This window comes from Triticum aestivum, chromosome 5D (assembly GCF_018294505.1).
Source record: "Triticum aestivum cultivar Chinese Spring chromosome 5D, IWGSC CS RefSeq v2.1, whole genome shotgun sequence".
NCBI classification, from domain to species: Eukaryota; Viridiplantae; Streptophyta; class Magnoliopsida; order Poales; family Poaceae; genus Triticum; species Triticum aestivum.
The window spans coordinates 443,642,837-443,657,420 of NC_057808.1; the positions used below are offsets into that span (position 1 = coordinate 443,642,837).

At 47.3% G+C, this 14,584-nt stretch overlaps 1 protein-coding gene across 3 annotated transcripts; it reads left to right on the forward strand.

Moving 5' to 3' along the window:
• Positions 1-6,040: 6,040 nt before the first annotated feature.
• On the forward strand, positions 6,041-14,057 carry LOC123122547 (F-box/LRR-repeat protein At3g59190). Of its 3 annotated transcripts, none has more exons than XM_044542748.1 (5): positions 6,041-7,143; positions 7,223-7,357; positions 9,537-9,713; positions 12,507-12,640; positions 13,030-14,049. In XM_044542748.1, exon 1 carries the CDS (start codon positions 6,148-6,150, stop codon positions 6,754-6,756), a length of 609 nt encoding a protein of 202 aa, XP_044398683.1. In that variant the 5' UTR covers positions 6,041-6,147; the 3' UTR covers positions 6,757-7,143; positions 7,223-7,357; positions 9,537-9,713; positions 12,507-12,640; positions 13,030-14,049. The 3 variants fall into 3 exon arrangements, 2 of the variants coding, with proteins under 2 accessions (XP_044398683.1, XP_044398682.1); XR_006460261.1 differs by having other exon boundaries at positions 6,818-7,143; positions 7,223-8,617; positions 13,030-14,053; XM_044542747.1 differs by lacking the exons at positions 6,041-7,143; positions 7,223-7,357; positions 9,537-9,713 and adding an exon at positions 10,895-12,434 and having other exon boundaries at positions 13,030-14,057.
• Positions 14,058-14,584: the final 527 nt, after the last annotated feature.

Genomic DNA, 14,584 nt, shown 5'->3' on the forward strand with positions numbered 1-14,584 from the left:
TGCCCGCATAGTGATTGGTTTACTACATTTGATTCTACTACTGCTGTTGGTTCAGTTTTGGGTCATATAGTTCACCTTGCAAGATTGAAGGCATAAGTTCTGTTTGAATCAAGATGTTTGGCGGCATGATACGTCTCCAACGTATCTATAATTTTTTATTGTTCCATGCTGTTATATTATCAATCTTGGATGTTTTATAATCATTTTATAGTTATTTTATATCATTTTTTGGTACTAACCTATTGACATAGTGTCAGTTGCTATTTTTTCCATGTTTTTTCCATCGCAGAAAATCAATAACATATTGAGTCCAAATGCCACGAAACTCCACGGAGAATTTTTATGGGCCAGAAGGAACACAACGGGCCCTGGCTGCGCCTGGGGGGTACCCCGAGGGAGGCGCAACCCACCAGGGCGCGCCAAGAGGCCTAGGCGCGCCCTGGTGGGTTGTGCCCACCTCGGGTGCCCCCCGGACCGCCTCTTTGCTCTATAAATACCCCAATATTCCAGAAACCCTAGGGGAGTCGACGAAATATTCATCCAGCCGCCGCAGAGTCCAGAACCACCAGATCCAATCTAGACACCATCTCGGCTGGGGTTCACCACCTCCATTGGTGCCTCTCCGATGATGCGTGAGTAGTTCTTTGTAGACCTTCAGGTCCGTAGCTGGTAGCTAGATGGCTTTCTCTCTCTCTCGCTGAATTCTCAGTACAATGGTCTCTTGGAGATCCATATGATGTAAATCTTTTGCGGTGTGTTTGTTGGGATCTGATGAACTTCGAGTTTATGATTAGTTATATCTTTTCATATACATGAAAGTTATTTGAGTTTCTTTGATCTCTTATATGCATGATCTCTTATAGCCTCGTATTTCTTCTCCGATATTTGGGTTTTGTTTGGCCAACTTGATCTATTTATCTTGCAATGGGAGGAGGTGCTTCGTAGTGGGTTCGATCTTACGGTGCTTGATCCCAGTGACAGAAAGGGAACCGACACGTATGTATCGTTGCTACTAAGGATAAAACGATGAGATCTATATCTACGCAATAGATAAACGGATCTTGTCTACATCATGTCATCGTTCTTATTGCATTACTCCGTTTTTCCATGAACTTAATACACTAGATGCATGCTGGATAGCGGTCGATGTGTGGAGTAATAGTAGTAGATGCAGGCAGGAGTCAGTCTACTAATATTGGACGTGATGCCTATATAATGATCATTGCCTGGATATCGCCATGATTATTTGAAGTTCTATCAATTGCCCAATAGTAATTTGTTTACCCACCGTTTGCTATTTTTCTCGAGAGAAACCACTAGTGAAACCTACGGCCCCTGGGTCTTCTTTCTCATATATTTGCTTTGCGATCTATGTTTCCTTGCATTTATTTTCAGATCTATTAAACCAGATTCCCCCGACCCCCTCGGCGTCTCCGGCCCACGTGGCGGCTGCCCGGCGCGGCGTCCTCGTCCTCTCGCAGGTGATGGGTTGTCGGTTGCTCGTGGCTGCCTCGACGCGACGGCGTCCCGAGGTTTCAGATCTGGCCGTGGCGGGCTCGGCCGATCTAGCCCGTAAGCTTCGGCCGGCGGTGAGGTTGGTGGTCATGCGTGGTGATGGCGCCACCGCCGCGCAAGAGGTGCTTGGGCCAGTGGGTTCGCATGCTGGCGGCGCTGGGGTTCCCCCGTCCTCGTCGGGCAGCGTGAGGGTGCGGAGGTAGGGTTGCTCTGGGCGAAAGCCGACGGCGCGGTGTCTGCGGATGTCGCTCTCCTCCTGGGGGCGTTGTGGAGCTCTCCGACCTCCTCCGTTCTCGGGTCACTTTCTTCGGTGCAGGACCAGACGATGGCATGATACGTCGCTTCCCCTCCTGAGGGCGTCGTCTTGAAGATCATGATTCCCTGCGTGCTTTCCCGGAGCTGGACTTGCACGACATCGCGGCAGGTGGCCGGCGATGCGCCCAGAGGTGAAGCGGTGTTTCCTCCTCCGCATCAAAGACGGCGGATCTCGGTGGCGTGGCGCAGCGGAGACTCGGCGCCTGATGCGTGTAGATGGACTCGCGCAGGAGGAGGTGGCTGTCTGGCGTCATGGTGGCGTCGATGGCTGAGTGGCCCGACAAGGTAGAAGCCTCAATATCTGCTTTGAAGACGGACCTGTGGAAGATGGCGGCGATGACACATGTGAGTGCGTCAGACCGGTTTGTGCCCCAGACCCGGTATGTGGCTCGGCTGAGGCTTCCGGCTTTTGATGATAGGTTTAGGTGAGTGGTCTGGGTATTTGGCCCAGCTAGCATCCCTTCATCATATGGATAGGAGTAGTGGCATATGTTGCTAAGATGGCGGATTCAGGCATATTGTTGTAATACTTTGTAAGGTCCTCGAGAATAATCAATAAAGTGGCCGCATGCATCTCCCAGATGTAGGGGCCGGGGGTCATCCTCCTTTTCTAAAAAAAATTAAACCAAAAATACAAAAATACTTTGCTGCACTTTATTTTATTTGTGATCTATTTATTCAATCTATTACAATTTTATCCCGTCCACGCACCGTTTCTGACGCCATTACCCGAAAGGGATTGACAACCCCTTTAACACGTCGGGGTTCGAGGTGTTGTTATTTGTGTGCAGGGGATGTTTATGTTGTGTTGCTTGGTTCTCCTACTGGTTCGATAACCTTGGTTTCATATCTAAGGGAAATACCTACCGCCGCTGTGCTGCATCATCCCTTCCTCTTTGGGAAAATACCGAGTAGCTTCAAGCGACATGATGGCACAATCAGAACTTTGACAGATGTTCGATATATTCCGAAGATGAAGAGAAATCTTATTTCTGTTAGTGCCCTTGATGTAAAGGGGTACAAGTATTCAGGTGGAGATAGTGTTTGGAAGGTCACCAAAGGTTCTTTTATTGTGATGAAAGGTGATTTAAGTTCGACCAATGGTCTTTATTACCTTCGAGGTTCTACCGTTTCAGGTAACGCTACTTCAGTTATTTCAAAGAATTCTGATTGTGATGTTGCTAACCTTTGGCATAGCTTCTTGGACATATGAGTGAACTTGGTTTAGAAGAGTTAAATAAGAGAGGTCTTCTTGAGGGATATGAAACTGACAAATTGAAATTTTGTGAGCATTGTATCTTCGGCAAGCACAAGAGGGTGAAGTTCAACACCTCGGTTCATACAAACTGAAGGTATTCTTGATTATGTTCATTCTGATTTATGGGGACCATCTCGCGGAAAGTCACTAGGTCGTGCTAGTTACATGCTGACTATTATTGATGATTATTCGAGAAAAGTTTGGCCTTATTTCTTGAAGCATAAATACGAAGCATTCTCAGCATGTAAGGAGTGGAAGATTATGATTGAAAGGCAGACTAAAAAGAAGGTAAAGATACTTCGCACTGATAATTGTATGGAATTCTATTCTAAGCAATTTAAAATTATTGCAAGTTAGATGTGGTATTAATAAACCTGACAGGTTAATTGAAGAGTGCAATATCGTTTCTTTTGCATTATCTATTGCAAAAGAAATTGAAGGTAATGATGGGCCTTCTTCATATTCCGAGGCTATTATTTCTGGTGATAGTAATAATTGGATGGCCGCTATGCATGATGAGATGGAATCACTTGAAAAGAATGGCGCTTGGGATTTAGTAAAATTATCTAGAGAGAAGAAACCTACTCGTTGCAAGTGGATTTTCAAGAGGAAATAAGGTGTTTCTCCTAATGATGAGACAAAATATAAAGCAAGGTTAGTTGCTAAAGGTTATAGCTAGATTCGAGGTATTGACTATAATGAAGTATTTTCTCCTGTTGTGAAGCGTAGCTCTATTCGTACTTTACTCAGTATTGTTGCCATGCATGATTTTGAACTTAAACAATTATATGTTAAAACTGCATTTTTACATGGAGAATTAGAAGAGGATATTTATATGGAATAACCTGAAGGTTTTGTTATTCCAGGAAAATAAAAGCTTGTCTGTAAGTTAAAGAAATCTCTTGATGGCTTGAAGCAATCCCCTAGACAGTGGTATAAGAGATTTGACACCTTTATGCTCTCTCAAGGTTTCAAAAGGTCTAATTATGATAGTTGTGTTTATTTGAAAACTGTCGGTGGTTCGGCTATTTATTTGCTCCTTTATGTTGATGATATGCTAATTGCTCAAAGAGTATGTCAGAGATTAATGAACTAAAGAAGCAATTGAGTAATGAATTTGAGATGAAGGATTTGGGTCCAACAATGAAAATACTTGGCATGGAAATATCCAGGGATAGACCGTCTGGAAAAGTGTATCTAAGTCAGAAGGGATATATTGATAAAGTTCTTTGTCATTTTAATATGCATAATGCCAAGCCAGTAAGTACTCCATTAGGCTGCACACTTCAAATTATCATCAGCTTTATGTCCTAAGTCAGATGCAAATATTGAGTACATTTTTAGAGTTCCTTATTCGAGTGCAGTTGGTTCACTTATGTATGCCATGGTTTGTTTTCGTCCGGATTTATCATATGCATTGAGTGTTGTCAGTAGATACATGGCTAATCCTGGAAAAGAGCATTGGAAAGCAGTTTAGTGGATTTTCAGATACCTGCGAGTTACTTCTAATGCTTATTTATAATCTGCGAAGACTGGAAATGGACTTGTTGGTTTTTTATTCTGATTTTGCTGGTGATTTGGATAAGAGAAGATCACTCACAGGTTATGTTTTCACCCATTGGTGGTTGTGTTGTGAGTTGGAAAGCAACTTTGCAGTCTATTGTGGCTTGTTCCACTACTGATGCTGAATATATGGCTATTTCTGAGGCATGCAAAGAAGCTATCTGGTTGAGAGGTTTGTACACTGAGCTTTGTGGAGATTCATCTTGCCCTACCATATTTTCTGACAGTCAAAGTGCCATATGTCTTACAAAGAATCCAATGTATCATGAGAGAACAAAGCACATTGATGTCAGATTTCACTATATTCGAGATGTTATCGCTAAAGGCGATTTGAAAGTATGCAAGATAAGTACTCATGATAATCCTGCTGATATGATAACAAAGTCAGTTCCTACCAATAAGTTTGAATTTTGCTCAGGCGTAGTTGGTATTTCTCTTTAGTCCTATGAACTTTGACGCACAAGGTGTTTATGCTGATTTGAATGGAGTTATTTACTTTTTCGACTACTGGAGGGAATTTGGCTCAAGATGGAGATTGTTAAATTGTGATCCAAATTCTACCGCATTGGACTAGACATAGTACAAACAGTGTGGACCTTTGAGTTGGTACCGACGCGTACGAGTACAACTCGTTTACTTGTCCTCCAAGGACTCTTATGTATTGCCCTCATATATACCTCATGTAGTCGCATCTAAAGACGGTCTGTCGTCTCGTGCTTGTAATACTCCTCCATCATAGTGATTGCGCCTTCGTGCGTCCGTGATTTTTTCTTGCAAGGGTTTCGACGTAAAAATCTGTGTGCTCTCGTGTTTCATTTTATTCTCGTTTTATCTAACAACAGTTGGATGACGATCTAGTGGTTCAGAACAAATGTGACTGATGCAACAACAAAAATCTTGTATATGAGGTATAAGTGCTTCTTTTAATTCGTACTACATGGAACCAGAGAGTTCACTAGGGCCGTCAACGGAGTTGAATTCATCGTAAACTTCTACAAGTATGTACATAAAGCCACTTGTGTACATACTAGTGGGTGTGAACGGGAGTTGCTGCTCACCAAGTCAAGAGACCAGTAGTCGTGGTGGGGTGCCAGATCCGGAGTTTGATGTTATGTCTGGGGTGTTGCCTCGGTCTGATTTGTTCAGCGGCAAGGGCTTCACTTTTGATGAGTCACCTTGGAGGTCCGCAAAGCTGCATATCCGTGATGGAGCCGCGTCGAGCTCGGGTGAGGAGGTGATTCATCATTCTTTTCTTAGGTGGCTGCTATGGTGGTGCCGGAGACAGGTGACATGCGTTGGTGTCAAGCTCAGAAATATTTTGCTATCTTTTCAGTTTTGCCTCTTTACGTGACTTGTACTTTGTTTTTTATGATATGAACGAGACAGGTATACTATGAAAAAAAAAGTCAAGAGACCACAGTGAGTTTAGCTCGAGGCTACTGCTACCAGTCAACAGTCAACACAAATCTTTTGCTATTTCTTTTCCGGCGACGGCCATGGACGATGCGGCGGCGGTCGCATCCGACAAGCGGAGGCGGGAAGAGCCTCCGGCGACGGGGACGGGGGCGGCTTCTGCATCCGAGAAGCGGAGGCGGGACGAGCCGGAACCTCAAGAGCCGCCGGCGAGCATGGATGGCAGCGAGGATGCGGGCCTCGACCTCATCAGCGAGCTCCCCGTCGATCTCCGGGGCGTCATGCTCTCCCGCCTCCCCAGCACCAAGGGCGCCGCGCGGACAGCCATTCTCTCCTCCCGGTGGCGCGACACCTGGCGGTCCACCCCGCTCGACCTCGCCGTCGACGACGACCTCGCCGGGCAAGAGCGCAACCGCACCACCGCCGTCTCCGAGATCCTCGCCGCGCACCGCGGCCCCATCCGCCGCCTCACCCTCGAAACCATACGCCTCGGCCGCAACCGCTACGCCAAATTCGACGGCTGGTTCCGATCCCCCGTCCTCGATGGCCTCGAGGAGCTCCAGTTCTACGGCAACGGCAATCCGCCGGGCCTGCTGCCGCTGCGCCCGCTGCCCCTGCCGCCATCCGCGCTCCGCTTCGCTCCCAGGCTGCGCGCCGCCAGCATCGGCGGCTGCGATCTGCCCCCACATTAATGCCGCCTTCCCCGTGCTGAAGCGGCTCAAGCTCTATGATGTCTGCATCTCGGAGGAGGCCCTCCACCGGCTGCTCGCCGGCTGCATTGTGCTTGAGGCCCTTGAGCTTAGCAGGATCCACGGCTTCAGCAGCGTCCAGATCGTCTCGCCCACTCTCCGGAGTATCAGTGTCTCTCTAGTTCGGCCTTTTATGGAGTCCTACTACTTGGAAGCACAACCAGCGCTTCAGGAGCTTGTCGTCGAGGATGCACCTTGCCAAGATTGATGCAAGTTGGTCCACTGGGTCCAAGCCAAATCAAGATGAACGCAGCGCCAAAACTGACAGTGTTGGGCTACCTGTTTGGCAATATAATCAAATGTTCGTTGCCAGGAATTTTTGCTACTAAGGTATAATAAGTCGTCTTCTGCTTGATTCCCATTTTAGTAAGTTTGGTGTCTTGATGTGGTGTCATGTGTATCGATCCAGGGTATGATCCCCATCCCGTTCACCGGGTCGGTGCATACAGTGAAGATTTTGGTTCTGGAATCCGTCGGCCCCAATCTGGATGCAATTGTCCGATGTCTTAGATGCTTTCCCTGTCTGGAGAAGCTGTACATCCAGGTGAAAACTTTTCTTGTTAGAATGTTAGCAACTCCAGCAAAATGAATTGTAAATATGAAGTTATTCAAAGCTGTTTTAATTTTGCTCAATCATACATCTCTCTCGATGCCTAGTTTGGACTATGGAGATACTATTATTTAGTACTGTCGGTAAAGGTTTCTATTTTTGCTAAATTTCCCAAGAATTTTACGATAACAATCTAGTGGTTAAATCCGCATCTAGGACTTTGAAATCAAAAGGCATGCTTTTTTTTTTAAGTTAAAGAGAGGTGCTCGGAGGGACTACATTGTTTAAACTGAATCCACATATCCTGCAACTAATCGTGATGTGATTAGATATGCCAGCTATTTTATGAAGAAATTATTCTGGCACAAGTGTCCACTATACTTCGTTCTCTTTTGCAGTCATGCCATATGAATGTTCGGCAAAATGGTAAACTCATCGATCCTATCGACTGTCTTGATTTGCATCTCAGAGAAATAGTACTGAACGGCTATCAAGGCAAGAGACGTGAGGTTAGCTTTGCCAGGTTCTTTGTTTTGCATGCAAGGGTTCTCAAGGTAATGAAATTTGGTGTATCTGGTAACTGTGACGAGAAATGGATGGCTAATCAGTGCGAGCAGCTACACCTGGATAACAGAGCTTCTACAGACACGCAGTTTTATTTCGAAAGAGATCGTGTTGAGTCCAGTTTTTACGATAGCAAGCACATCCATGATATGTGGATGCCTGATCCCTTCGATAGCTCATTGTGTAAATGCTGTTAACCAGCTTGATGCCCTTTCAAGAGATACGCTGTTTATCTTTGTCGCCTATTCTATTCGAAACATTATAATTCTAGAGTCTTTGGAAGTGCATGTAAAAGCTACCTCTTGGTTTATCAAACTGTTAGGCAAAACCTGGGAAGATCATCTTATCATCATGTACTGGAAATTTCAGCATTCCCCCCCATGTTCTAGTTTGCCGTGGTGGTGTCCAAAATCTGGGGTTATTATTAGCTTTGATAATGAATTAGTGCTTGGCTGCTTGAAAAACAAAAAACTGGGCAGGCTGGAGATGGTCTAGTATGTAGTATGCAGAAAGATCATGTGCCAATTTTCTGTGGTTCACCACCCGAATTTTTTGTTTGTTTAATTTTTGATATACCCACCCTGATGTGCATATACACATTTATGCTATGTAGTCTTTGTTCCTGAAAAGGAATTCTAAGAAGAAAACGGCAGATTGGCGGGCATCTTACTTTGGTCTCTGAAAGGGCAGGTAAAAGAGTTGCTACAATTGTTTGCTAGACTGCTATGCAAAACCTGGGAATGTTAGCTTACCGTGCATTTACTGGAGACATTTCAGCGTGTCTTGCCCGCATGTTTTAGTTGGACAAAGTGTTGGGGTGTTTTAGTTGTCATTGACGTGAGGTTAGCTTTGCCAGGTTCTTTGTTTTGCATGCAAGGGTTCTCAAGGTAATGAAATTTGGTGTATCTGGTAACTGTGACGAGAAACCTGGGAATTTTAGTTGGACAAAGTGTTGGGGAAACCTGGGAATTTTAGCTTAGGTTTTTGTTGGTTATTGGCTATTTGGCTTAGACAAGTGACAGTGCTTTACCGTAATCGGAAATCCGCCACTAGTGCAGTTTCTTGCAAAAATGGTAGTGGAGTCCTAAAAATGAACTGGAATACATACGGAAAAATGGTGTGAATCGGTACCCACACACTCTTACCTAATACTAACTTTTTGTTACCGTACATCTTTTTGTTACCATAATGAAGTAATGTATGTTTTTTGTTATCTCTATCTTGGTAACTGGTAATTGTTATATTGGAATTCAGAAAGTCTGCAGAACCAGGGGAGTAGCAGGTTCTTGTGCAGTGGACTGGCCTCTTACTTTGGCCTTTCAAAGTGTATGCAAAGGAGTTTGTATTGTTTGTAAAACTGTCTTGCAAAACCTGGGGATATCAGCCTAGCATGTAATGTCCTATGATACATTTCAGTGTTTCCTGGCCAAAGTTTTGCGCAAAATCCGAGATTATATAATGAATCAGTGCCTGGTCATTCCACACAAATCGATCCACTAGTGCAGTCTAAAAGAAAAAAAACAGGACATGCTGAAATTGGACTAGTATGTGTAGAGAAAGAATGGCATGTCTACTACTGTACTTACAATGAATAATGAACTCTCTGCAGATGAAATCTATGCCTGGAACGCGGCGGGAGTTCTTGGCGATCATCCCATACAAAACGCAACCGTGGAGTGGAATGAATCAGGGCACCGAGGCTTGAGGAATAAATCTGAGTCAGGAGGAGAGGATGGACATGAAGACGGTGGACCAGGTGGCCGGTGAGCGCCACGGCGGCATCGAGGTATGTCCACAGGAAGATCACCGAGCACTCCTCCTGCCCGATTCATAGAGCCTTTGGTTCCCTGAGCCGGGGTGCTAAGGCACAACTCCAGCGGCTGCAGCGACACATTGGGGAAGGGTCCGGTGAGCGTGTTTTAGGGTAGACTGATGACGCGGAGGCCAGCGAGGGCGCTCCCCCGGCCAGGCCGATGCGCTCCAGCGGCAGGCCCTGCACGCTGCTGTTGTGGTGACAGGAGACGTCGTACCAGGAGGAGTGGTTGCCTTGGCACGGGCCTAGCATGCCCCAGACCGCAGAAGCGGTTGCGAGGTTATTTTTTAGACAATGCTACGCGTCGGTTGGCTGAACTTTCGAAACGATCGGTCGGGTTGCTAGTCGTTGGATCCACTTCAGGATAGCCGTCCGATCTAGCTGACGAGGATAGCAACAAGGGCCATGTTGGCTCATTCGGATCCAAATGACAATGTTTGCAACATGGATTATGTTGCGCTTGGGATTTGTACGTCACCGCCGTTGTGCAACACCATTGTGTGTTGCGGTCGCAACACCAACGACGTTGCACCCCCGGAGAGCTTGCGGCACTGCCAATCTGTCCTCGCTAGGGACACCGGCGACATTGCAAGCGAGTTGTTCGTCCCTCACAGCGGCGACCCGCAATAGTGGTGATGTTGCAGTCGGAGTGCTTCGTGGTATGCAACACTCTGCGTGTTGCAATCTAGCACCACTGATTGTAGCGACGTGCAACACTGATGATGCTACCCATTGCAACAAGCAATCATGGTGGTGTTGGGCCTTGCAACATGTCTAAAAAAAGTAGTGCACCCGACGCCTTCGCAACAGGCATGGCGAGCTGACCCTCCAGCGAAATCGTCACCCTTGCACGGGAACACATGCAAGAGATGAGCCAGGCGGCTGGTGGCAGGTGCGAACGCAGGGGCCATGCTCTTGCCTCGGATCAAAAGGAAAACAACATGGGGAGTTGGATCCAGGGCGACGCCCGGAGCACTGCTATCAAGGTGATGGTGCGTGTGGTGGCCCCGTGGTCGCAGCATGCGAGGGCTAGGGCGGTGGCTGTGTGTATGGGACGGGGGAGGTGGCCGAGGCCGATGCATTCGATTGTGTGTGTGTGTGTGGGGGGGGGGGGGGTGTTGCGAAACAATGTGGTGGAGTAGGAGGGTCTCGAATGGAAGAGGGAGATAGGGGCTTTGTAGGGAGTAGCAACTCGCTGGAGGGCACATGAATGTGGGTGCTATGCAAGGAGCCAAGTAGAAAGGGAATCGATTCGGTTGAAAACGATGCGATGAGAACGTTTCTAAATCAGAAACAAGGGAGGTGTGTAGGGTCCACAGGACACGTGGAACACGAGAAAGGAGGCCTGAGCATCAGTAGTCGCTATGCAGCACAAGCAGTGTTGCGCTTGAAAGGCTTGCAATAAGGGCCATGTTGCAAACTGGACTACGCGTATTGCTGTCAAAAAAAAAAAAAAACTGGACTACGTGTATGGGTTGCTGTGGACCATTCGATCAACTCAGATCCAAGGCCACGGAGGTGGTCGATGCACGAAGAGTTATCAGCCGGATGAGCCCTAGAGTTTTCTTTATTTTTCTTTCTTATTATAAAAAGAGATTTTTCGTGATATGTATACCTGTGTAAATCGTACATATTCCAAACTCGTTTAAATGGATCGCTCGGGGGTGCACAGAAGGTTCCAACCTAATTCTCGGATTTTTTGGGCGGCGGCGTCCATGAACGATGTGGCTGCTTCCCTATCCAAGAAGCGGAGGCGGGACGATCCGCAATCTCCGGCGAGCAGGGACGTCAGCGGCGGCGATGGTGCGAGCCTCGTCCTCGACCTCATCAGCAGCCTCCCTGACGAGATCCTCGGCACCATCATCTCTCTCTTGCCCACCAAGGACGCCGCGCGGACAACCGCACTCTCTTCTCGGTGGCGCTACCTCTGGCGCTCCGCCCCGCTTAACCTCGCGGTCGACTACCTCGTCGGCCATATCTGGCGCACCGCCTCGTTCAACCGCGACGTCGACTACAAACCTGTTTACCGCCAGCTGAGCGAGCGCATCGCCGTCATCGTCTCCAAGATCCTCGCCGCGCACAACGGCCCCGCTCGCCGCCTCTCCTTCGGTGACCACCACGGCATCCGCCTCAGCCGTGACCTCTGCGCCAAGTTCGACGGCTGGTTCTGGTCCCCCGTCCTTGATGGCCTCGAGGAGCTTGATTTCTACTTGGGCGACAATTCGTGGTGGACGCTGCCGCCGTCCGTGTTCCGCTTCATGCCCACGCTGCGCGTGGTCAGACTGTGCGGTTGTGATTTCCACGAGATTAAAGTTACCCCCCGCACTTCATCTCCCTCGGCTGAAGGAGCTCAAGCTCTGTGGTGTCGCTATCTCGGAGGCGACCCTCCACTGCCTGCTCGCTGCCTGCACTGCGCTAGGGAGCCTTCAGCTTGATAAAATCCAGGGGCCCAGCTCCGTCCGGATCATCTCGTCCACTCTACTGAGTATTGGTGTCGCTGGTTCTTACTCCAACGGTGAAGAGTCCCTTCTTCAGGAGCTTGTCATTGAGGATGCACCTTGCCTTGAGAGATTGATCACACTTGGTCCATCTGGTGGCCCGAGGATAGTCAGAGTCCTTGCGGCGCCGAAATTGATGGTGTTGGGCTGCTTGTCTAGCGAAAATTTCAAAACTGTGAATGGAACAATTGTGCGGGTAAAAAACTTGCATGCATTTCGGTATTTTCTACTTGCAATCTATTGATGTGTGTGTATCTGTTTTTTCCAGGAAATTCTCCCCACTAGCTTGACCGCGTCGGGACGCACAGTGAAGGTTTTGGTTCTAGAATCTATCGGTCCCAATCTGGATGCAGTTGTTGGCTTCCTTAGATGCTTTCCCTGCGTGGAGAAACTATACATCAGGTGAAAATCTTTGTTGTTAAATCTAGTTACATGGTATTTTAACTTTGATCAATTATATATCTCTAGAAGTTTAGTTTGTACGTACTATTTAGTACACTTTTTGTAAAATTAGCCTCCATAGTAAAGATTGTTGGGTAATTTCCCCCTTATTATTGTACAATGAAAAATCTGGTGGTTAAAACTACACGTAGGAGATTTTAAAGTTAAAATGAAGTAAGGGGACTACATTGTTCAGTAATCCCCAATTAATTCAATCATCATGCAAATACAACTAATTCTTATGTGACTAGGTGCCAACTATGTGGAATCATTATTTCCATGCCCACAGTAAGATTACTCCTTTTATCGCGACCTAAGTGGCCACCAGTATCTATTTTGTTCTTTTGCAGTCACGCCATAGGAAGGATATGAAAAATCTATGCCAATATAGCACACTCGATCCCATCGAATGCCTCGAACTCCATCTCAGAGCAATAGTATTGAACACCTATGAAGGCAAGAGAGCAGATGTTAACCTTGCCAAGTTCTTTGTTCTGAACACAAAGGTGCTCAAGGTAATGAAATTTGGCGCCAGTGGTACCTGCAATGATAAATGGGTGGCTAATCAGCGCAGGCGGCTACAACTGGATATCAGTGCTTCCAGAGGTGCAAGATTTTATTTTAAAAGAGATTTTGATATCCCCAGCTTTTGCGATCACTATCACTTTCATGGTATGTGGACAGTTGATCCCTTTGGTAGCTCGTAGTGCAAATGTTGTTATCTGGTATGACGCCCTTTCAGTGGAGTCTCTTGCAAAAAAACAGTAGCCTGAAGTATGCTGAAATTTAGAAGTTTTCAGAGCCAGGGGATATATGTGTCTATGCTCTTTCCATACTGAAATAAATTGTTTCTATCTCTGAAGTATACTGGAATTCAGAAGTCCGCAGAACCAGAGTTCAGAAGTCGACAGGGGATTAAGTAAGCACAAGCTCCTGCCTCAGCCGGTAGAAGGGGAGGGCAGCCTCTTACTTTGGTCTCTGAAAGTTTATGTAAAAGAGTTTGTATTGTTTGCAGAACTGTCTTGCAAGACTATCATGTGATTTGCCACGTTCCATGGTTGGTGGGCCCCTATGACCCGCACTATATAAATAGAGGTGGGGGCCGGGACATGAGTAACGAGGTTAATCGCTGCCACAAACCCACCTCACTCCCTACCGATCTAGGGTTAGCGCGGTGCTCACGGGAAGCTCCACCGCCGCCATCCACTCTCTGCCTTCACCGGCCACTACTTCGCCACGGCCGGCACCGGCTCGAGCTTGTCAGCCAAAGGAGAAGGTAGGTTCACCGGATGATCTAGCCTACTCCGATCCAAGGGATCCAACAAGAGGAAGGCCGATGACCAAGGCAAGTGAACAGGAGATCAGCTTGCTCACTGGCGGCGGCACCGACGCATCTGGTGAAGTGTGTCTCTCAGTCACTGCTGCGGGGATTCTAGATCTTGCAACAAACTAGTTGTTGCGGTGGGAAAGATTGCAACAACACCTCAGTTGCAAATCTGGGCTATGGAAAGAGGCGTCTGATTAAAGACAGATCGACGGCCATGAAGGTGATTAACGCGCGCAGAAAGATCCGTCGGATGAACACAGGCTTTTCCCTATGTTTATACCTGCGTAAATCGCACATGTTCCAAACTCGTTAAATAGATCGCTCGGGGGTGCACAGAAGGTTCCAACCTAATTGCCCGATTTTTTGGGCGGCGGCGGCCATGAACGATGTGGCGGCTTCCCTATCCAAGAAGCGGTGGCGGGACGAGCGGACATCTCCGGCGAGCAGGGATGTCAGCGGTTGCGATGGTGCGAGCCTCGATCTCATCAGCCGCCTCCCTGACGATGTCCTCGGAGGATGAGAAGTTGACAAGTTTATATCCAAAGTTCAATAGTACGAGTTGACATACCTAAAATCCT

Bases quoted from the DNA above. Each gene is read 5' to 3' on its own strand.
- LOC123122547 (XM_044542747.1), top strand. From the start codon at position 11,390: ATGGATCGCTCGGGGGTGCACAGAAGGTTCCAACCTAATTCTCGGATT.